Source organism: Ambystoma mexicanum, chromosome 13 (assembly GCF_040938575.1).
Source record: "Ambystoma mexicanum isolate Mex_15411 chromosome 13, UKY_AmexF1_1, whole genome shotgun sequence".
In the NCBI taxonomy this organism is placed as follows: Eukaryota; Metazoa; Chordata; class Amphibia; order Caudata; family Ambystomatidae; genus Ambystoma; species Ambystoma mexicanum.
Window position 1 is genome coordinate 55,668,469 of NC_090938.1, and position 24,075 is coordinate 55,692,543.

General features: G+C 45.5%; 1 protein-coding gene across 20 annotated transcripts in view; it reads right to left on the reverse strand.

Moving 5' to 3' along the window:
* Nucleotides 1–24,075, reverse strand: part of LOC138520841 (mucin-2-like) — a 106,271-nt gene that overhangs the window by 62,417 nt on the left and 19,779 nt on the right. For all 20 annotated transcript variants that reach the window (XM_069633206.1, XM_069633205.1, XM_069633213.1 and 17 more), the window contains exon 2: nt 109–238. In XM_069633206.1, the coding sequence (XP_069489307.1) occupies nt 109–145 (37 nt within the window). In that variant the 5' untranslated portion in view covers nt 146–238. The remainder of the gene's footprint in view (nt 1–108; nt 239–24,075) is intronic.

Sequence of the window (24,075 nt, forward strand, 5' to 3'; positions counted from 1 at the left end):
GGGCCTAGTAAGATCACTGTTTTGTCCTCACCTGTTCCCCTCCCTTGCATCGTTGCCCCCTGAAACACTTGTGTATGGATGCAATATAAATAAAATATCATATCATACCTTGCAGTAAATCAAAAAGCAAAATAACAAGCAACATGTTATTCGGCTGTCAAGTGCGGGTGCCTGTGACAAAAATGTCAATCGTCTGAGAAGGTTGTGGCTTTCCTTCTGGGGCTTGGTAGATTCTATCCTGAAAATGTAATGAGAATAAATATTAGTAAGAGGCCCTTAAAGTGACCAGAACAAAAACATTGTGGATTTTTAAAACACTTAGGGCCTCGTTACGAGGTTGGGGGTAGCCTTGCCAGTAAAACCGGCAAGGCTACCCCAAAACTCGCAACTGGGCCCGGCACACGTGAATGGGCAATGACCGGGACATGCCGACCTTGGTGGACCCGGTAATTGCTCATTCGCGGGTGCCGGTAATGTGGAACTCCCCATTCCCATTCGTCCCCTTAGGGCTGAACGGGAATGTGGAGCTTGGATGCACCGGCACCGTTCATAACGGTGCCGGTGCATCCGAAGAGTTGTGCTCGCGGTGTGATGCCCGCGAGCACAACTCGTAGTATGGCGGTCCGGATGTAACGGCACCGGCAGCCTTACTGGTGCCGTTGTATCCGGACCACCAGGGTCGTAATGAGGCCCTTAGGCTGATTGTTGTGACCTGATGCGCATTGATGGAAGTCCAGACACAGACTGGCTGAGAGTCCAGGTGAGCTGTATTATACACATGTACAGTAGTTATATGGTTCCAGTTGCTCTTTAGTATATACATTAGGAGAGATCACCCACCAAACATCCTCACGCACTCCAGCTCATGCCCCCAACTGACACATTCCGAACATTTGCGCTCAAGCACTCATCAAAATTATGCCGTGCTGTCAGTCACACCATGCGCCAACATTACATCAGGATTCAGAGATGGCGGCAGGACAGGACAACATTCAGACATCTTAACAGTGATAGATGTTTCAGAGCAAGTTCTATGCACTCTCCCACTATTTAGCCAACCAGTGCCTTGATCATTTCACATCATAAGTGTCCAATGCTTAATTTGTAAAAAGAATAAGTGCCAGGGCACAAACTATCCTGGCTCACTATTGCCAGCCCCGGCGCCGCTGCAGTCCCGGCGGGCGTGCATTTGAACACACTTCTAGACCATACTTGTTACACGTCTGGACCATACATGTTACATGTCTGGACCATACTTGTTACACGTCTGGACCATACATGTTACACATCAGGACCATAATTGTTACACACCTGGACCATACATCTGGACCATACTTGTTACACGTCTGGCCAATACATGTTACACGTCTGGACCATACTTGTTACACGTCTAGACCAAACTTGTTACACGTCTGGACCCTACTTGTTACACGTCTGGACCCTACTTGTCGCAGATAGTTCTCAGCAGCTTGATTTGCTTATCTTAGCTGGACAGTGAGTCCTATCCTATGTTTGGAGCACTCTGAGAAGGAATGCAGCAGCACGTGCTAGCATTCGTGACGATGCGTCCTCACTAGCAGTAAAATATGCTAAAATGTGTCTGGCTTTCCTACTGATACTAAGCTCTTCACCCTTCACCCCTTCCCTCTCTTATGTCTTCCACTCCCCTGCCCTCACTGTGCACGTTTCTCTATCTCTCCCCCGCCTTCATTTGTTCTCCATCTTCTTTTCCTGTCCCGGTCCCTTGGTCTCTTCTTTTTTTTTAATCATCATTTTTTAACTGTGGGTTTTAGAATATCTAACTAACTAGCAGGGTGTGCATTCTGCTTAATTTGCCTTGCTGCATGCTGCTGGTTGTTGGTGTTTGTTTACATTAGTTTCAGTAGGCATTTTACAGTAGAGTTACCCTTGCTTGACTCCCCCGCTGGACACAGACCCAGGCGTCCAAAACACATGAGATAGGCAAGTGCTTGTCTCAGACATCTGTGTGACAGTCAAACACTTGAAACTAGGAACTTCGGGCTGGCTCAGCATTTCACCCTTCTTAAGTCAGGTCTATGTATTGGGTGCTATTGAAATGGGCAATACACCTTGTATTGCAAGGCTTAAGAAAACCCCTTGGGTTTCAGGGATACCCTGTCAAATTTCAAGCAAGAGTCATATTTCAAACCACGGCACATCCCAGAACAGTACCCTCAGAGGAAGTATCCTTGCTTTAAGTGCCTTGCACAGGAGATTATTTCCCAAGAAAATATACAAAACCATGTGGTTATATGTATATTAATTAATTAATCCATCAAATAAATAAATAAATAAATACAGCACTGTTGACTTTGATCCTGTCCTTGGAGCAAAATAACCAAAAAGCTGGAAACGTGCTTGTCATCTTGCTGTGCAGTGGCAAAGCTCCTTAAAGAGGGACACTCTTCATTGGTGTACAAAGGCAAACACTTCTCGATGCTGAGAGTGGTGGGGGAGATAACGGTCCATAATGCAGTGGGATCTGGTTGCTATGCAGGGATTTCTATTAGCAAATCCATTCTGTCTGTATCCTATTCTTGGTTGTTTTGAATTGAACCTAATAGGTTAGACAACACACAGCAGAATGGCCTCCATATCAGAAATAACAGCCAGGAGGAGAAATAGCAGTCCAGGCAGCTGTTGGAACAATCCCATTGCAACCAATAGGCCATGCAGGGAGCTGCAAGGCAGGCTGGACCCCATGCCACATCTTACAGGGATTCTGGAGGCGGCGAATAAAGCAGCACTCAAAACAAAGCCTCTAAGTGTTCACATCAATGGTCAGAATGGCAGCAAGCAGCACACCGCTGATCATCAGAAGGATGCCATGGCCCCAATGGCACCACGCATAGTCAAAATAGGACAAACTAATAACATGAAAAGGGCACCCTTTTCCATGAACACCTGACAAATCCCAGGTCCGTCAAATAAGTAATATCTGCCCCTGTGATAAGTCCGGTTCCACCCACTCGAATGCGGCCTGACCATCACGGGGCAAAGCTGCGTGGACCCACTTCACCCCCCCCCCTCCCCTAGATGTTTTTAGATTCTTTTTTTTACTTCCTGTTTTGCTGGCCACATTCTTCCCGGCAAATCTAAAAAAGGACCTTTTCTTTTCACCAGACGTTGGAGGTAGGGAGTAGAATGAGAGCCGTAAAAACGTAGTGCCCACAACCTCTGTAAGATCCGGAAAGATGGACTATACCACTATACCATTACCCACATCCTGTCTTGAAACCAGGAGAGCAAGATAACCTTGTGCTGCAAAAAACACAATCACGAGGGCAGTATGACACAAAGTGTGCATGCGACAAGCGCCCCACCTGTACCCACCATCAGTGCTTCCAAAATACCTGACAGCGTGGTAAAGCGCTATACAAACAACCAAAGTACAGTACCCTGCAACAGGTTGCCCCAGCCACTGTTGTACCCCCATGTATAGCTTTAAAAGTAGTTGTATCTTGTTAGCATCAGTAGGGATAGAAATGAGTAATGCTTTGTTCCTTCACTTTCTTTACACTGTCATTGGGACATGAGTTCACATGACTCAAGCATTAGGTCTGAAAGACATAGGTCAATCTCATAGGAGGTGTGTGGTGCTATGCATTGCATTTTAATATGTAAAGATAAGGAGTGGGCACAGCATAGCGGGGCGGTTGAGCAGTCACCCATAGGTGAACCCCAATATCCTTATCAAAACTTGCCATCTCTCATGCTTGCTGGCATCAAACTGGTGACCTGCATGTTGAACAGAGAACACGGTGCTCCAACTCACCCATGCAGCTTACAAATGTTACCTCCTTTGGCCTCCATTCTCTTATCGCCCTCATTGAGAGCGCCTAGAAACTATACACAATGCAAGCCTTTCATATGGCCCTTATCGGTCCAAAATGAGAGCGCCTAGAACCTGCACACAATGCAAACATTTGATATGGCTCTAATCGTTCCAAATTGAAAGCTCCTAGAAACTATACAAAATGAACCATTTGATCCATGCAAAGATAGTGAATACATTCAATGGAGCCGGGGCACACAGCCGAGCGGGAAACGACTGGCATCTATAACCTGCCCACCCCTGCAGCACAGGAAGCCTCGTAAACCCCATAAAAGAGGAAAGCTGGAGAGGGGCTGAAATGGCGGCACATTCTGCATTTTCATGAGAATCTGAGGCTGTGAGGTCTTTGAAACACCAACACATTTTAAATTGGCACTTAGTTAATGCCATTAGGCAGAGGGCCTGCCTGGAGATCTTCGGGGCTTTATTTCCGTTTCACTGGATTTCCGTTGTCCATTACACACAGCCAAAGTGCCCCCAACCCGCTCCAGATTATAACCGCAGGAATGCAAGAGCCGCAGATACAAGGGAAAGAGCACTCACCCTACAAGCCATGACTTTCAGGGACACACAGTAAGAGTCCACTACTCCTTCTGGACACTGGCCTCAGAGCCGGCCCTAGGGCTCCTTTTGCCCCCCGCCACGCCAGCTCTGGGGAGTCTTTAAAGGGCTCACACGAGCTGGTGTTGTGGGACAAGGCGCAGCAGGCGGCCTTTTACTGTAAAATGTGCTCACGGCGGTGGGTGCATTTAAATGCGCCCCACCGCAGTGTGCACTTTTCATAGAAAAGGCGCCATTAGCCCCCACCATGCCAGCTTCGGGGAGTCTTTCAAGGGCTCCCCCGAGCTGGCGTGGTGGCAGAAGGCGTGGCAGGCGCCTCATTGTCATTGAATGAACCTGTGGCATCGGGCTCATTCAATGGCAATGGGGTTCTAACGCGCCCTATTTAACCTCCACGACTGAGCGAGGAGGTTAAGAAATAAATAAAAGTGGCCCCCCTGGCCCTGCCCGCCTTCCGCCCAGCTGCTCCCTGATAACCGGGGGGCGCGGTGGGCGAGGGGGGGCGCCAATTCGCCCAGGGCGCTGCTGCCCTTAAGGCCGGCCCTGACTGGTCTTCAGGGCCAGGCCCAGTCCAAGAAAGGCAGCTCAGCCTCGGCCACCGCACGTGCTGCTGGAGAACCAGTGCTTTAAGTGGGGGAAGAAATTGAGGGGGGAGGGCCCTCGTTTGGGGGCGTGGCATCCGCTGTGGGCGTGGCCTAAAAGTACACAAATCATAGTAGGGTGCGCAAACAGATATATAAATGTATGTGAGCATTTGTATGCGTACTACTATGGTGTGTGTACTTTTCAAGCCTTCTTTTATAGACATAGCAATGTAACATATTTCTATGTTTATAAAAGGTGGCTTGAAAGTGTACAAACCATAGTAAGTTACGCACACTTGTGTGCTTACCTTACTATGGTTTGTGTACTTTTCAAGCCACCTTTTAGAAACATAGGGCCTCATCACGACCTCAGCGGTAACCCTTAAATCCGGCGGTAGCGCTATTACCGTCGGATTTAAGGGTCCACCGAATCAGGGCTTCAGCTGATTTTGCCCGAGCTCTTGGATGGGGGGAAATCCGCCGAAAATTCGCGCTCTTACCGCCGGCAGGAAATCCGCCGGCGGTAAGAGCGCAAATTTTCCCCATTGAGCCCAATGGGGAATGGGGACTTCCAAGTCCGCCCAGCTCGTGATCCCGCGCTATTAGCGCCGGGGGCTATGGCGGTCGCGCTAATAGCCCCCGCGCTAATAGCGTTAGCGTTACCGCCGAGGTCGTGATCATTTGTAACATATTTCTATGTTCATAAAAGACGGCTTGAAACGTACAAGCCATCTTTTATAAAGCGTTGAGGACGGACAAAACCCAAGGTGGTTTTGTCCGTCGACAAAGCTTTATAAAAAATGCCTTGAATTGTGCACGTTTCAAGCCGTCTGTTATAAACGTAGAAATATTTCTACGTTTACAAAAGATGGCTTGAAACGTACACAGTTCAAGGCATCTTTTATAAAGATTTGCCAAAGATGTCAGGCACCTCGGGCTCAGTGATCTCAGAGCCCAAGCCGTCTTTCACCCTCTGGGAACCCTCGGGCTCAGTGATCTAATCTACATATTAGATAATGGAGCCTGCAGGTTCACAGACGGTCAGTGACCTGGCGAGGGCAAACAAAGGAACTGTAACTTCCCTGATGACCCCTCAGATGGGGGGTCATCAGGGAAGTTACAGTGACTGACAGAAGTGCCAGCCAACCTCAGAGACGCTGTGGCTGGCTGGCACTTCTGTCCACTTGCCTAACGTTACACTGGCGGGCGCATCTCCCGTCGCGGCTGCGGCCCTGGCGGGATAATGCGTCCTGCCATGGCGTGGTGGGACGGGGGGGCCTGGCAGGGCCCCGGCTCAGCCCCACTTTGTGGAGACTGGCGGGGCCCGGCCCCAGCAGGCCCCGGCCCACTTAAAGCACTGTGGAGAACTCACCAGTCACCGAAATGCAAGACTAACTTGGAAAGCTACGAACACTCTGCTCAGTAGCAGGGACCCAGGAGAAATAGATACAAGTTTAGGCTTCTGCTGTAGGGTTGTCAAGCAACCATATTGCTGAAAGGCCTTGTTAGTGGTGCTGCGTCACACGTTTCCCGTGCTGTATCCCAGTGGCTTTTGCTGGGTTTGAAAGCTGTCTAACTTTAAGCACACAGGAAAGGATTGGAGAAAATGCATCGCTGATGATATGCATATGCCAGGGTTAGCAAAGCAATGCCCAGGGGTTCCAGCTGCTACCCCAAGAGACCCCTAGATGACGTCCATGAATGTGCTTCAACACTGAAATACATTCTCTGTGAAATTGATCAAATGTCTTACCTTTGGTACTAATACAACGGGACCATTCTGAAATACACCGCCCTCAGACTTTCCAAAATAAATGTCCAGTTATTTCTCTTATATGTTTATTCATGCGTTTTGCGCATCGTGTACACAAAAAACTAAAGCACACAGAGAAGTGATGAAATGCAAAAGAAAATGAAAGGTGATTCTGGCTGCATTTTGAAAATGGCCCTGAAATAACCACTGGTTTCAGGATTTGGTGGTAATCCATTGGAATATTGGTGTTTTAAATATTGTTGACCACTTTGGTAATTTCAGTGGTATTTTGAAAATACTGCGAGAATCACTGTTGCCGCTGTACCCTTACTTAGGACACCCCTCTGTCATGACATGTTATGTCTCAGTGATGGCCAGTTCGGGAAGTGCAATGGGATATTCTGCTGAACTGATGGTTATTCCAACACAGTGCTGGCACAATAGCAGCAAATGTTGACAAATTGATCAAATAGGATGGCACAGATCGGGCACAAGGATGGAATGTGAGGACCCACACAGTTACAGAACAGTACTGGGATATTTTGGCATAGTTACGGCACAGTTCAGGGATATTTTGGCACAGTTATGGCACACTAGAGGGATATTTTGGCACAGTTACGGTAAAGTACAGGGATATTTTAGCAGAGTTATGGCACACTACAGGGATATTTCGGCACAGTTACGGCACAGAACATGGATATTTTGGCACAGTTACGGCAAAGTACAGGGATATTTTAGCAGAGTTATGGCACACTACAGGGATATTTTGGCACACTTATGGCACAATACAGGGATATTTTGGCATGGTAAATCTGATTCACCACACCGGAGGACTTTAATCGACACAGTGAACAATTCCAAAATGTTTGGAAACTGTTCTCCACAGAAGCATATCCTCGCAAATGTGCTCGGAAACCCTTTCCAATCCTTTCCCATTTAAGCCCTTGATCCAAATGCAGCAGACGCTTTGCCCAAATTCTGAATATGAAAATAGACTGCAATAGGCAGTCTTTTATAGAATGCGTGTGCTCTATTTTGTCCCAGTAGACTCGCCGTAGTGCCTCACCCTGGCAGTCACAGTTGATGTCTAATTCATCCGGTTTGGTGCTTAGGTGGTGCTCGCCGTGTGTCCGGGACACACCTTCTCTGGTTTTAAAACTTTCTGGAAATCAATCTTTGATTTCCTGGTTAATACTGGATGGGTAGACATTCTTGTCTTTCAGCCATAATGGGCTTAGCCGAGACCTTTCCACACAGCACGAGCGGGCACGCGTGGAGACAGCGTGGAGCTCCCAGCTCAGGAAGGAATCCAGACGCTTCCAGTTTCCATTTCTGAAGTTTGTCGTGTCTCAAAACTTCGCGCTTCTCCTTTCTCTGGTTACATGATGAGAAACCACATGAAAAGTCGAGGATTTGATGATCGTGCTGACCACAGAGACTGTTTCGTTTCCTCGCCCTCTTCTGCCCAAACTCCTTCGATTGCACCATTTCTTTCCCCATGAGATGTCCTAAATCTGTCTAGACCATCACACAACAACAATGCTTATCTAATCCTTTTTCATTTTCACCTTTTAAATTTGTCTATAGGGCAAACAGATCACAAAGACGTGTCAGAGTGATGGACCATACAAAATTGATAAACTATACAAAGGGTTACTAAACACAGTATCCTACACAATAAAAATTAGTAGGTAAACACCCAGACAAGAATTTAAACAAACAAGCCAGGATCTAGGTCAAAATATACAACAAACAGGGCGAGGCCTTCAGAAAGTACCTTCATTGGGAAAATATTCAGTCAAAAGTGCAGTTTTGGGGGTCTTCCCAAAGGGGGTTAACACAACTATTTAACACATGACAACAGGACTACAGTTCCAACAACACACAGGGAGCAATGCCAGCCAATAGGAAACAGCCCAGAAACTGAGTAACATCAGGTGCCACAGCACTAATACCTGTTATAGTCCTGAAGAAGCGCTAAGGTGACACGAAACATATGTTGACTGTCACTGTGATTTTATCTGTAAATCCTACCAACAAAAGAAAGAAAAAAAACATACACTAGATTTGTTTCTTTTGGGGAATCCAAGCAAGCATGTGCACACATGTTGGAAGAATTCCTCACTTCCACTGTACCACACGGAGAGGTGCACATCATTATTAACCTTTTTCAAATTTAACGCTCAGCACCCTATTGGCCACGCCTCCAAACATCATTTCCTACAAAAGGACCACTGCGCGCGCCCATGCTCGCGCGCCCTTGCGGAAGAGTTGCCTTGGAAGTGGCCTGTTACGCCTGGGGAGTATCCTGTATCTTGTGCCTGCCCGGACTGCTGATTCCTGTTATACGTGCTACATTGCAGCTCTCAACATCTAAAACACTGCCTGTACGTGGACTACGAACTATTTACTCCTCAACATTCTTTCTTTTACTCTAATAAGTATATAATATGCTGATACCATATTTTCTACTTACACTTTACCTAGTGGCCACGCCTCCAAACATCATTTCCTACAAAAGGACCACTGCGCGCGGCCATGCTTGCGCGCCCTTGCGGAAGAGTTGCCTTGGAAGTTGCCTGTTACGCCTTAGGCGGTAGAATTTCTTTTAACTTCTTGTGCATATATGTCTTTAGTCCTTTGTTGGACTGTCTGGTATTCATTTGAGGTGAATGAGGTGTGGAAGTAACTGACGTGATACCAGGACTACCTATTCTGTTGTTTCTGTAGTACTGTATAAGTGCTGTTTGACATAATACGGGCTGTTCTTTTGAAACCATTTATCGCTGCTAAAAATGCAGTCGGGACCCTGCACAGGGAGTGTGAAGCTGCAAGGGGCATGGATGTAGATGACATCTTATCCGCGCCCCTTGTCTCCACTCCACTGAGGGGTACAATGAGAATGGCTCAAACAATGCCATTACCGCCGTCACCCCCAGATATCAGTGACTCGCTGATGCTGGAACAAAAGGTAAGGGAGGGTTTGCCCATTCTCATTGAGTCTGGTGTAACAGCGACTGCGGACGAAGATTATGAGCAGGTGGGGCCTATTGGGGATGGTGGAGGAGTAAACGGGGAGTTACTTGACATTCCCCCGATTTTTCACTCGGGGGAGATTACGTTACTGGCTCTGTCCTAGCATCATCATGGACAGGAAGTGGGGTCACAGGAGGCCATTCCGTTAACGCAGTCTAATTTTGGTCAAATATGGTGTAGGAATTTATGGCAGGAATCAGAAGGGCTTGTCCCCATACTAGCAGAACTGCAACTCCATGCCCGGTGCTTGAAGGATATCATTGTGATCCTGGGCAAACTTGACAGTAAAATGAGTGGGATAGAAAAGAGACATGTAGGGCCCCTAGTGGTGCCCATTATAAAGGGGCCCAAACAGACCCCATCTACTGTGGATCCTCTTACTGCTCAGAAAGCTTTAGAAATAGCAAGTAAAACAGTGAAAGGTAGCGCCAAGACTAACATGGAGGCAGAACAAATTATTTCCTGTCCCCCAATCAAAAGGCAGGTTAATATAAAAATGTGAATAAAAAACATCCAGGCAATCAATATTTGCTGAATAAAAGAGGTGGGAACAAAATGTCCCAGAGGAACTGGAGGTCCCTTGTAAGAGAAGAACAAGGGGACATAGACACTTTTGGGAGGGGGGGTTGGATGCCGAGTCTGAATACGAATCCCTGATTGATAAGAGGGTAGGAGAACTTGCTAAAAACACTGTATCGGAGGAAATGACCCACAAAGGATCAACAAGGAAAATAAACAAGAAAAAAGATAATTTGATTAATAAGAATGTGGCCGTAGTAGGCAAGTCTGATAGACGTAATCCTCAGTTAAATATGGAACATTAAAGGAACCTGCTATCACATCTAATCAATCTAGTTCCCCACTGCTCATAGAGACAAATAGAAAGGGAGTAGATGACTTAAATATTGGACCCACCACCTTCCAGGAGGTTTTCAATGAACAGATGGGACTTTTTCCCTTACCAAAGGTGAGCCATCCATCTGATTCATTGATCAAAGAAGCAGTGACAAAGTTTCCGGTAATCCCGCCGGATCAGGGGATTGTGGACAAAAAGACTGGGGCAGATTTGGTACAGTCCAGTGCTGAAAATCCTATATTGGAGGCCTTTATTAAATCTACTATAGAAGGGGTGGTGGCAGAGTACTCAATCCACAGGGCTCGTCCCCTCTCACCCAAGTCAGATTTGGCTCATTTGCAGCCTGAAGTAGGGAGGGGGGAAGGAGGGAAATGTGGGAAATCCCATCCGGCCTATAAATAATGTCTCGGTACAAGGGCAGGAGGGGTTGCAAAATAATGAGATGGTGAAAAAGAGATCTCCTGATACAGGTAGGAAAGTGACAACACAAGGTACAGTAAATCCTGAGCTACAAGGGGCAAAGTTTTCCCAAAGTAACGTGACGGGGGGAAAAGAAATCCCCTCAGAAACTCATGAACGGGAGAACACAAGATAAAGTAACCTTTGAGGTCCCTAGCCGTCTGCCTCCTAATTCAATATTTCAAAGGGACCTGAAGTCAGTTCAATTGTGAACACCTGCTTTTCCAGATAATCCGAGTATTATGCTATATTACTTATTTCATTATGTGGGGCCTATCTCCTTAAAAAGAACAAGGGTTGTGCCACTGCTAAATGAAATACTGGCACTTAGGCTTCTATCCTCTACAGACATAAAATTGATTGATTTCATACATCCTGATCGCTATGATCATGTCAGACTAGTCTGTCACTCGCAAACAGTGTATGAAGCCGTCTTGCGGGAAGTGTCCCAATTCGATCGTCTAGGACATGATATTGTTATTTTCAGTCCAGGTGTGTCAATAATTAACCAGGCTGATAAAGATCATAATGCTATGAGAGAAACTTAAGAAGAGAGAGGGTGTCAGAAGGGACCGGTCAAGGTCATCCAATGGCGAAGATGAACATAGCTGGAGATGGTTAGCTCTTTCTTTAAGAGGCTCCATCTCTCAGTTAAAATCTTTGCAAAAAAACCTTTAACAGGGGGACCCAAACTAAGGACGTCGTCGTGACTTCTTGGAATTCGAGATGCATGTGTTATTTATCCTCCTCTACTGATTTGTGTCTATATTTAGAAAAACAAAAGCACTATTCTCTGAATTCAGGAGTCCTGGATGACTAAGGAATATTATCTTAATGGCTTTGATTGCCGTTCCCAGCTAGCAGTAAGGGCAGAGAAAGGTCGCCCATCAGGTGGCTTCTGGACAGCATTAGGGATTGAAGAGGGTTGGAAAATTGTAGAAGCTACTTCCCCAATAAGGGGTGTCCTGGCAGTAGTGATGGCAATAAGAATAGGACAACGACCCTCATATATTTTAGTCTTGAATATATACTGGAATCCTCAGCACGATTTCTTGACGATTATTGAAAAGATAAATGAATATTTAACAGAAATGTCAGTAAAATACAATGGCATTCACTTCATGGTTGCTGGCGATCTCAATGCCGAGATGCCAAAAAGTTCCAGTGTGAATCAGGATCAAGAAGCTGCTCTAGGGGTACTAAATATCCTCAATATTGAGGGTCAACACAAAATAGTTGGAGCTCCCGGGGAACTACGAGGAAGAACTCACAGGGCCATATTTGGTATAACCTGTTTTTGAACTGGGGTTTATATCATGTAAATTCCATTTTAAATTGGGATGTTAATCCGTGTACTTGGAAAGATGAATGTAGATCATCTACTATTGATCATGTTTTTCTATCACAGCGTCTATTTGATGCGTGTCCTAAAGTTACGATTATGGAGGCATATGGGAGTGATCACTGTCCACTGGAGGTGGTGATGAAAGTACAAATGGATCTCAATTACGCGTCCCCCTATACCCCCCAAGTACATATTTAAAAAATAGAATTTCATGGCGTGATGGGAACATTGGAAAGATAAATAGGGTATTCGCAGCAGACTTTCATACAAGCTCGTTGGCAGAGTGATCTCTCAAATTCACCCATAGTAATTCTTCTGCCTACATAGGCAATCTTATTAATAGATCAACTAAAGCGAGGGCTTTAATAGCCGCCAAACCAAATCATTATCATATATTCCGTAAGAATCTCTGTAAAAAGGAGATACAAAGTTTACTGCGTAGCTATTCTGCCTGGGAAGTGAAGAAATTATGTGTTCACCATCTTAAACAGAAATTGAAAGAACTGGTTGAAAAACCATAAGGAATATATGTTGCAGTCTGATAATGAGGCTATGCTTATGGCCCTGAAAGACGGTACTGCGCAACAAGTCTGGCGTTTAATAAATAATCTTGAATCTTCCCAAGTTTCTGCATTAACTAATTGCCTATCCCAAGATATATGGGCACAACATCTTGGCACTTTATATGTAGAAAGATATATCACCTCAGCCAGAATTGCCGCTTTAAGGAATGAAAGGTGGTGGGGGGGCACTTTGTCAGTAGCAGAAATAACAATGCAAATACAAAAATCAAGCTCCTGTCGAGCCATTGGTCCTCGCGTATTACAGAATAGCATCTTTAAAGTCAATCCTGAGTTATGGGCAAAATCTTTATCAATGCTGTTCTCTGACATTATTCGGGCGAGGCAAATTCCAGATTCATGGCATCTATCATATATTATACCAGTTTATAAGAAAGGGGAACATAAATTTACCACCAAATTATCGACCAATTGCAGTAATGGATCCTGGATTTTTGTGGGACTAATTCTTGCGCAGGTGGTGAATTGGCCAGATTCTAATTTAATTTTATCTAACTGACAGTTCGGTTTTCGCAAAAATATGGGGACAGAGATTGGTTGTTTGGTAGTTACCTTAATGCAAGAAAAGGCCTGGCAAAGACAAGCAGTACCTATATATATGGCAGCAATGGATCTTTCTCTTGCATTTGACCTTGTGGATAGAGTACTATTAAGGTCCAAACTTCTCCGGTTCGGAATCCCTCAACGATTATTGGCAATACTTATACATCTGCACGAGGGACCTCTAGTCCAGGTACGACTAAATAAGAGGGCCTGCTCTCCGATCCGATTGAAACTGGAAACGGCCTTAGGCAAGGTTGTACATTTGCCCCTTCCCTTTTTAATTTATATGTTTCAGATGCTGGAATTGTTCTAGATAATGCTTCTCTGATCTCTCCAAAACTTGATGGCCTGAACATTAACCGGTGTGCGTACACCAATAGGACAACAGCAGAAAATAAAAGATGTTGCTAACTATCTGGATGAGAATGCCTTAATAGAAAATGAAAAGAAATCTGTAATTATTCAACTGACCATTCGAAAGAAACCACCGGTGGTGAGTTGGTTTCTGAATAATCAGAAATTGGCAATTCGTAGATCAATGCAGTATCTGGGTTTTACAATATTTGATCGACCAGGCAAAAACACATGAGATTTCCTTTTAACATCCTGTTAACAGGTGAAATAATTGAGATCAGAGATCCTGAGGGAGGTGGGCATGTGCCTTGTCGGTTCTGCCATTGTCCCAATAACAAGGAAACACTTAGACACTTGTTATTGGAGTGTGAATTACTCCGAGAGAAACGACTGAGCAGCTTTGGCAAATGTTTCCCGAATGTGGAGAGAGTACACCCTGATACCATTTGGTGGTATATGCTTCACGGGAACTCAGTGGCATTGAAGCTGGCAGTGATTCATTTTTATTAGACGCATGTGGTTTAATTAAGTTTAAAAGCTAACACTCTAGCACATTACTCAAATGCCAAGGTTCTGGATTATCTGTATATAGTTGACTTTTTTGTTTTTTATCTGCTATCTGCTATTATAGTGAGATTTTGCAAACTATCCGTACGGAAAATATGTAAGCTTAGATAGTAAAATCTATATGTTCACCAGGGACTTCAGAAACTGTTTGCTCTTATGATGTTTACAGTTGGTGCTAGGTGGAATTGTAGGGTACATTTTTGTCCACACTGATAAAAGAATGAGCCCATGAATTAGCTCCTTTCATCACTGCTGTCATCAACCACTCATTCGCCTCTAGCGCCATACCCGACGACATAAAAGAAGCTTGGGTACAACCTTTGCTAAAAATAACGACCCTTGACCCTAAAACCAATTTTCGACCCATCACTACAGTATCATTCTTATTAATAATCCTTGACCGTGCAACCTACCTGCAGATCCAATAATTCCTGGAATTTAACAAGCTACTGGGACTAAGACAGTCAGGGTTTAGACCCGGCCATGGTACAAAGGCAGCATGACTGGATCTTAAAATACAGATGTACTAATTCAAAGACAGGGGAGCCCTCTGCATCCTTCTTCTACTAGAGCTCTCGGCTGCCTTTGATCTGGTCAACCACAAAATCTCATGCCACCACCACGAAAAGTGCAGTCCACTTTTCATCAGAAGCCATCAAATGCATCGAATCCTTTCTTTCCAACCATACAAGAAGGGTATTCTCAACCACAGCAGCAGCTTCCCCTACCCCTGTAATATGTGGCATTACACAAGGTTCATGTGTATCACCAACATTGTACAACACTTTCACAAAGCTCCTATTTGACAAACTATACAATCTGGGCAACACATATGCCAGTTACGTGGATGATACGCAAATACTCATCCCCATAACAGGATGCCATGACACCGACACCTACGCCCTTAACATAATATACCTTGCCATCCAGGCCTGGATGGCCCAAAATGAATTATGCCTTAACAATGACACACCAGAGCTTATCCTAATAGGAAATAAACATAAACTAGATAGCTTGCCAAAACAATGCCACTCTTTTAATATTGATGGCAACAAGATCCTTGTCACCAAAGGAATAAAAACACTGGGGATCTCTCTCCTTCACCAGACAGGGCAATTCCATTGTCTCATCTGCAGCCTACACGTCCAAACTTATCAGATCTAGCAGACCCTTCTTCTCAACTGACAATAGTATCACACTAGCAAGAGCCTTGATCCTTTCTATGATAGACTATTGCAACTCACTATTCGCAGCAGGCAACAGCACGAGGAACATCAATAAACTTCAAGTAGTTCAAAATAACACTATTAGAGCAGCTTTGAATATACTTAAGAACGAGCACATCTCATCTATCAGACGACTCATACATTGCCTCCTTGTCCACGACAGGATCAAATTTAAAATCCTCACCCTTACCCACAAATGCCTGCCCAACAAGGCGCCAGCCTATCTCAGTAACCAAATCACCAGAACCCAAATCCAACAGACACACTCGTTCCTCCTACGCCAACCGTATCACTATCCCAAGATTTAAGAGAGTAAAAGCAGGTGGGTCCAATTTCCCGGTAGTTGCAGCTAACCTTTGGAACTCCCAACCACCACACCTAGGAAACGGCCCATCCTGGTGGTCATTCCGAAAAAGTCTTAAAAGTAGACTATTCAGCCTAGACTCACACCAGCGATAGGCGAACTAGCCCCAGTATGTGTTCTTCATGTGCATATACCAGAACTGAACTGTCTGCACACCTGTCCGCAACTGTCAGGTGAACGTTACTGTATTTAAGCAACATGTATCATGTAACTTGTACGCTGCACTAGTAACACACTGCAACCATGTAACTGTATTTAAGCAACATGTATCATGTAACTTGTACGCTGCACTAGTAACACACTGCAACCTTGTAACTGTATTTAAGCAACATGTATCATGTAACTTGTACGCTGCACTAGTAACACACTGCAACCATGTAACTGTATTTAAGCAACATGTAACATGTATACTGTACGTTGTACTAGCAAAACTCTGTAATCATCCTCTTAAGTATGTGCACCTTGATGCTTCTGGGCTAAGTGCGCCTTATACATGTCAAATAAATAAATAAATGATAGATTTGGTTATAAGAAATTGTTTATCTAGTTATGTCTCTGTTTGAATTTCGTATTATGTGCTGAGTAATGTCTGTATTTATTTCCCCCTCAGGGACGAAATGTTTTCTTCTTTGTGGTGCAATGCGTTTGAAGTGGGAGAATGGGACAAAAGGCTCCCCTCAATTCCCTCGCGCCCCTGTCCTAGAGGATCGCGACCCCGACACCCGCCACAAGATGAATTTGCCTATCTACCAGACGACCAAATACCCTGGTACAGGAACATACGGATGTGCCCACCAGCCTGCCCACCAGCTTGCCCCGCTCAAGCAGACACCTGCGGCATGGATGAACTCGACTGAACCATTCAACAGTAAATAAACACATCGTTAGAGATGCCATGACGACATAGCCAACGGTCAGAACACCCGTGCAACCATGCACACTGGACACTCCCACACCAATCCACACGAAGAACATATTCAGTGCTATGACGTAGGTGACGGACACACCCACTGACGCGCATCTTTATTATTTTTCACATAGGTTTTTCATAATGCAGAAACGCAAGACGCACAAAGCACTCATCTAAAATGCTTGCTGACGCTTCTCCTAACCCATGCATTGTGATGAAAAAAGCAACAAAGACATGATACTGGATATGAAGCAATATGATACCGTAACTTAAAGTGCCGTGCATTAAACATCCCCACCTATACACCACGCCCAAGTAGGCCGCAAGCGTGAGCCTCCACGAACATTGAACGAACAAGAGTACAATTGCTGACCCTGCAGAATGAGCCCAGCGAGAACCGACAGCCAAGGGGGCAATGTTGCAACTCGCATGCCACAAGCCGAAGCTAAGGTCACACCTGCAAACTAAGCCAGGAACACATTGGAAAATACAACATTAAATGTGCAGAATTCTGCCTCAACCACGGTCTCTCCTCACGTGACCAAGCCGAACCTGACAGGGTGCCAGACCCAGGAGGGAGAAGTCGCCTGGGTCCCACGTTTGAGACACAGACTGCAACAATAAAATGACCCAATGGACACCTACAGCGGTGGGAATCGTCTGCTCTCAAACATATGAGCAAATCCACGCATTGTCTGCTTAAACACATAGTTACATATTGTTGCAAATGACAGGTACACCGCGAGCTGGGAACAACGATGGTCCCAGGCTGGGGGGCTCGCGAGTGGACCAATCAGAGCATGGGGCACTCATCACTGACGCCATTAACATTAGCCAATCATCAGGGGTCTTCGTGTAACAATTTTCCTGTATCTAATAGAAGGGACAACCCAAGTATACCACCTGACTGACCCTTAACCACTAACAACGTTCTCTATACGTATGCAATACTAACCCTACCACTCGAGGAACCAATCCAGAGTGGCGATAGGTTTTTTTGCTAACTTTCCCAGGTGACGCAAGTAGCGCGTCATACTGAAGCAAAAGGGGCCTGCGAGCCCCACGAATTTCGAGAGTCAGGACGGACGTGTACGATCCTAGACCCATCCCTGCTGTTGTTCAATAAACAGCAGAACCACCTTGCTTCTTGTGTGTGTCTCATACTCATTTTTGGGATACGCGGGAGGAGTTGGGGGCTCCCTGCCCGGAGGTCCGCGGACGGCCCAGCCAACCCCGGGAGAATTTCACCCCGACACGTTTAAAAATGTTTGTAAAGATTTGTATTCTGTATATGTGTGTATGGAATTTTATCATGGAAATGATTTTATTTTATTTCAGTGTGAATATTTAAATTTGAAAAGTTGTATTTTAACAACTAAAAAAATAAAAATAAATAAAAACAAAAAGCATAGCTCCTAATGGGAATTTAGGTAGCTCAAGAAGTTAATGTGCACTGTCCTTTCAGCCATTGTAGCTCCTGGACACAGTCACTGCCGACGCCAAATAACCTGGAGCGGAAGTGCATTCCACAAAGCCCACAATGCAGGCTACCTGGAATGTGATAGTGGCTTCTACAGTGTTCTCCATTCCTCAATGCTGTGTATATGCAAAAACAATGGCCCCACCCACACTATTGCAGCTTAAGGAGGCAGGATAAGTGCTGCCTTATGAACAAGTAATGGGGCGTGAAGTACTGAACACCTCTACTGGAGAGGGGATGACACTCTCCTGGGAAAAGCAAAGAAAGTGGTAAGGCGAATTCACAAAATACAAGCAAGGCATTGGACACCCAAGAAGTTAAGAGTAGGCGACAAGGGTTGAGCGACAGTGTTGGCAAATGTGTTGTTGAGAGCAGAAAGGGGACTGTTGGTTGGTTGGTAAAAGATGAACAGATGGAAAGGGAAACAACATTAAATGAGCATAAGGGGTCAAGTCCTAAATCAAATGTGGGGGGATTTAGTCCACCCACGTGCACCCTCGACTTGAGCCCTGATGATCAAGCTTTTGGAAAGAGGGGTCGGTGGAAAGCCAATGGCAACAGCAGTGAGTGTGTTTTGTATGGATAGGCATGCGTCCTCCGTCCATGCCACCAGACCATGTATTGTGGACAATCTTAAAGTCAGGTGGGATCATTTCTGTGATGGTGGCAATGCCTGTTTTGGGGAACCTGGTTTTGGTGAGGAAGAGGATGTCATGCAGATGGTGAGTGAAGAGACTGTGGATCTCCATGAGGTGCTTGGCTGTAGAGAGCGGGTTGAGTGAGGCGTGGGAAGTAGAGGAGGGGATGTAATGTGTGCGTTTGGACTAAGCCGGGCTGAGACATGTGGAGATCAGTGCTGATCTACAGTGAACCTGCGACAAAAAGGAGGGGGGGGGGCACCCCACCAATGCAGATTCGGATGCACACACTCCAAAGTGGGCTCATGAAAAAGACCAGGAGAAAAACGAGGAGGTGTGTTCTGCAATTTCATCTATAATGTTATGCTACAAAGATCAATATGACAATGTTTTTTTAAACAATTTCAAATTTACTGTATACAAATACAAACAAATCATATACAAACACTATCACAAACAAAGCATACTGGTAAGTATGAAAAATAAGAAAAGGAAAAAGAATCCTTTTGAAAAAAATGCTACTTTCTCCTTTGCAAAAGAAACAAAATCCTACAACCAAAATAAAGAAAGCCCAAAGAAAGGCCAACGAGTAAAAAAAAATCCAAAAATACCCCAACCCTCTAGAAAAATCAGAAACCCTCAATGAACACTGTTGGGAGGCAGATGTTTACGTCACCCACAGCTTCTGCCCCGCCCCCAATCAAGTTTCACACAGGTGAGAAGCATTACTCTCTAAGACAACTGTACCGCCCTTATGCCAGGCAGGTACAACAAGGCATAGAGACAATCTAGGCTGAAGATGACAAGCGCAGTCTAGTGAACGTTGTACCAACCAACGCGCATGCATTAGACACGAAGCAAATATGCACTCCACACGAAGAACAAGCACACTGGGTCAAATATGCACTTATACATGGAAACTATGAACATAGAAACCACAAGACATGGAGAACATTAACATAACCAATGTATAAGCTGAGCGCAGCAGGAATGACACAGGAGTATAGCTCACTAACATAGAAACCCGAGAGTAATGGGGTAGTCATCTTCTTTAACATGGATACTGCAGCATACTTTTAAATAGGCCCAGGCTCAAGATTTCGAAAGAGCTCAAACCACTGAATTAACAGAACTACAGAGCTGTGCAGAGCTCAGGCGCTAGTTAGCAATTACAGCCAAGGTTACAGGAAGATAGTGAGGATGACAATAACAGAGCTAAGGCAGGAAATAGGAGTTCCCCAGACGCAAGCAGGATACGCCCAACATCATTCAAATTGTATATGAAGACAACCATCCTTGGTCTGCCAGGTGCATGAGAATAGTAAGCAAACAAGCTCCATGAAGAATAACTCAAGAGAGTCCCCGGTGGAAGTAGAAAAAACAACACACATGTGAGAACAAGCTAAAATCTCAATAAATAGGAGTTAATTCCACTTCAAAAACGGACCCCTAACACGTGATTTATAATTGAGAACACTGTTTGTTCATTAGGAGTTAATAGATAAGGACATCTGTGGTACTTCCTAAAAGCACACATGGTACACTAACTGCCATGCAAGGCCAAATGCAAAGTGATTGCCTGGGCCAAGGGCCTAGGAATGAGAGATGGTAGCTTCTTTAATGAATAGAAGACAGACCATGGACCTCTCTCCCCCTATTCTCACCCTGGCGCATATCTTTGTGACCTATCAAATGCCCAAGGTTGGTTAGGGAAAGTCAACCAATCAAACTCCCTAGTGTCATACAGCCTACCATGTTGTGTGCCAGCTTTGTATTTCTTTGAAGTGATGCGTTTTTATTCTTATCAATATTGGGGTGGTCTCAGGAGGAGCCATAAGATTCAGTTAACCCAATCAAATGTCTAATTCATATGCAAACTATATGTAGCCGTGTCCCTTAACCAATCATCATTCCCCGTATGTTTCGTAAAATTGTTATGATGTATGATGCCATATATGACGTGTCCAAGGTACTTAACGTATTGTTTCACATGTACTCGATGAGAGCCTGTATGATGTACCTGCTTTATTTGGATGACAATAAAGCTGAACGTTGCTTTGCACTTGGTCAACTTCCTCCCTGAGTTACGTTTGGAATGATTTCAGTACCTCTGCCATACCTGGGACTTCTTGAGCCCACTTAACAACACCTCAAATTGCACTTGTGTATCAACTTGTGCACCCATATACAATCAAAAATGTGCACAGAAAATGACTATCATCCTTACTTAAAAGAATCTAAGCAATGAATGGTTAAATGTTGTCCTTAAGTTACAAACAAGAGGTCAAGAAAAAGTCTTTTTCAATTAACATGTCTTCAAAAGCAAATGCCTACTCGAGTTTCGACTGAAACAAGGGACACCGTGCAAGCCGGAGCTCTCGTTAAATGGACAGCGTTTAGACATGTAACTGATGGAAGCGGGACGGAATATGCTCCATTGACACTTGGCTAAAGGGGCAGACTCTAGTGTATTCCGCAGATAGTGCGAACACCAGGTATGACCCCGTGGGCTGTGTTTTGTTAATTCATTTAACACGCCGGTAAAGGCGAGAAATATTTCAAGTATCACAACATTTTGGAAATTGGACTACCATTCTCTCTGCTTCTCTGTTCTCAAGTTGGTTCTATTGCCCTGAAGAAGGCTGAGCCACTGATATAGTTTGTTTGTTTATTTATTTATTTATTGCACATTTGAAAGGCGCTTATACAGCAAGTAAACTGTGTTTCAAAGTGACCCCAGGGCAACAGGGAGGGAACATGGGACTGAAAGACATATATAACAATTAAAGATAGAGGCGGATCTACTGCGCCTTGTGAGCATTCAGGACGTGCAAATGCAGAGAGAGAGAGAGAGAGAAAGACAAAGAGAGAGGGGGGAGAGGGATGAGGGATGAGGGAGTGTTGGGTTAAGTGCAATGTGCGCAAGGAGGGCAGTGCAAGGGAGTGTGCAGCTGTAAGTGCCAGGGTGAATGGTCAGCTGCCAAGGTCTGTGGGTGCCGAGGAAAGTGCTGGGAGCGGGTGGAGACTGAATGCGATTGGGTGTGGGAGGCCAGGGCCCAAGAGGACACATAAGAGCCCAGGCCACCAATCTCAGAGACTGTGGGATTTAGCAGAGGAGGGATGAAGGGAAAGAGGAGTTGAAAAGGAAAGTTTTTAGGGGCTACTGAAATTTGAGGAAATCCGGCTCAAGACGAGGTGGGAGGGGGAGGCTGTTCCATAAGAGGGAGCCTGCCAAGGAAAGAGATCAGCCACCAGCTCGCTGTTTAGCCAAGCACTTGCCACACAGGAGATGGTGCCGGATGGACATAAAGATCTGGAGGGAGAGTATTTAGTGAGAGCAGGTTGAAGATAGTGTGGTGCCCGGCGCCAGACAGCCTTATGGATGATGCAGAGGGATTTGAATTTGATCCTTGCAGCAACTGGGAGTTAGTGGAGAGTTTTTAGGGCTGGAGAGATGCGATCCCTGGGCTTGATGCCAAGGATAAGACTTGCAGCCCTAATATGGATTAGCTGGCGGGGTCGTAGAGTGGAAGAGGGCAGGTTAAGTTAGGTGCTATTGTAGTAGTCAAGCCTAGAGAGTACCAGAGCTCTACAGACATTGAGCTTCTGGGGGAAGTGAGGAAAGGAAGGATTCCTTTGAGGAGGTAGAGTTGAAAGAGGGCCTTCTTGGCAAGGCCCATAATGTGAGGAAAAAAGGAAATAGAGGAGTCGAAGATGACTCAAAGGTTTCTGGCCTCAGATGAAGGAGAAGGGGGAGAACCCATGGAAGATGGCCAGAGTGAGGGACAGAGAGAGGGAGCAGGAGTCATGATAGTAAGGATCTCTGTCTTGCTGGCATAGAGGCAGAGATCATTGGAAATGCACCAGGACTGGATGGTAGATAGGAAGTCGGGAATGATGGAGGAGGTAAGGAGAGGGTCAGAGGGAAGTTTGAAAAAGAGTTGTGTGCTGTCTGCATAACACTGGAAGTTAGGGGAGAAGGTAGAGATGAGGTGTGAAAGTGGGGCAAGATAGGTGTTATAGTGCCAAGGAGAGAGGTTGGAGCCCTGGGGGATGCCACAGGTGGAGATAGATGAGGGGGAGGAGAAAGACCCTTGAATAACCTGGGACAGACGGTCATTGAGGAAGGAGGTTTGCCAGTCCAGTGCCTGCACTGAGAAACCTAAGGTGTCCTGGAGCCATTTTATGAGGATGGAGTGGTTGACCATATCAAATGCAGAGGAGAGATCCAGTAGATTGAGAACAGCTGGAGAGACGGATTCAAGAGATGCGAGCAGTTCCTCACCGGTGTTCAGAACAGCAGTTTCCATGCCTCTGGATGCTCGGAAACCAGGTTGATGGTCATGGATGCAACCAACAAGTTCAGTGTGCTGGGTCAGGTGGGGGAAGACCAGCTTCTCCAAGAGTTTCCAAGGAAGCAAGTGATAGATATGGGGCGGTAGTTGGCTGGGCAAGTGGGGTCTGCGGAAGGATTTTTCAGGAGGGGGCACACAAGGGAGTGCTTGACGGAGGAGGGGAAAGATCCAGTAGCAAAAGAGTGGTTGCAGAAATCAGCGAGAGCAGGGGAAAGGGAGCAGGTGTCGTCCTTAATGGTTCTGGAAGAGCAGGGGAGACCTGTTTTGAGGAGACCTTCATGCCGCGGACAACTCTGGTGACCTCATCAGGTGTGATAGGAGAAAAGGAGGAGAGAAAGACAGATGGACGATGGGAGGCACTAGGAAGCACTGGGTTGGGGGATGGAGGGGAGAGAGACGCGAGGGTGCTCAGGTTGTCCTGAGTTTTTGCAGTGAAGTGTGTGACCAATGAGCTACCGAGGGCCTGGGAAGGAAGAGGTGAGGATGTGACTGTGGAGGGGTTGGCTAGTTTCCTGCAGATTTTAAAGAGTTCAGTCATGTTGTTGGAGGAACCAGAGATGCAAGCCTGGATGTGGCACTTTTCTTAGTGCAGGTGAAGAGTCTGTAT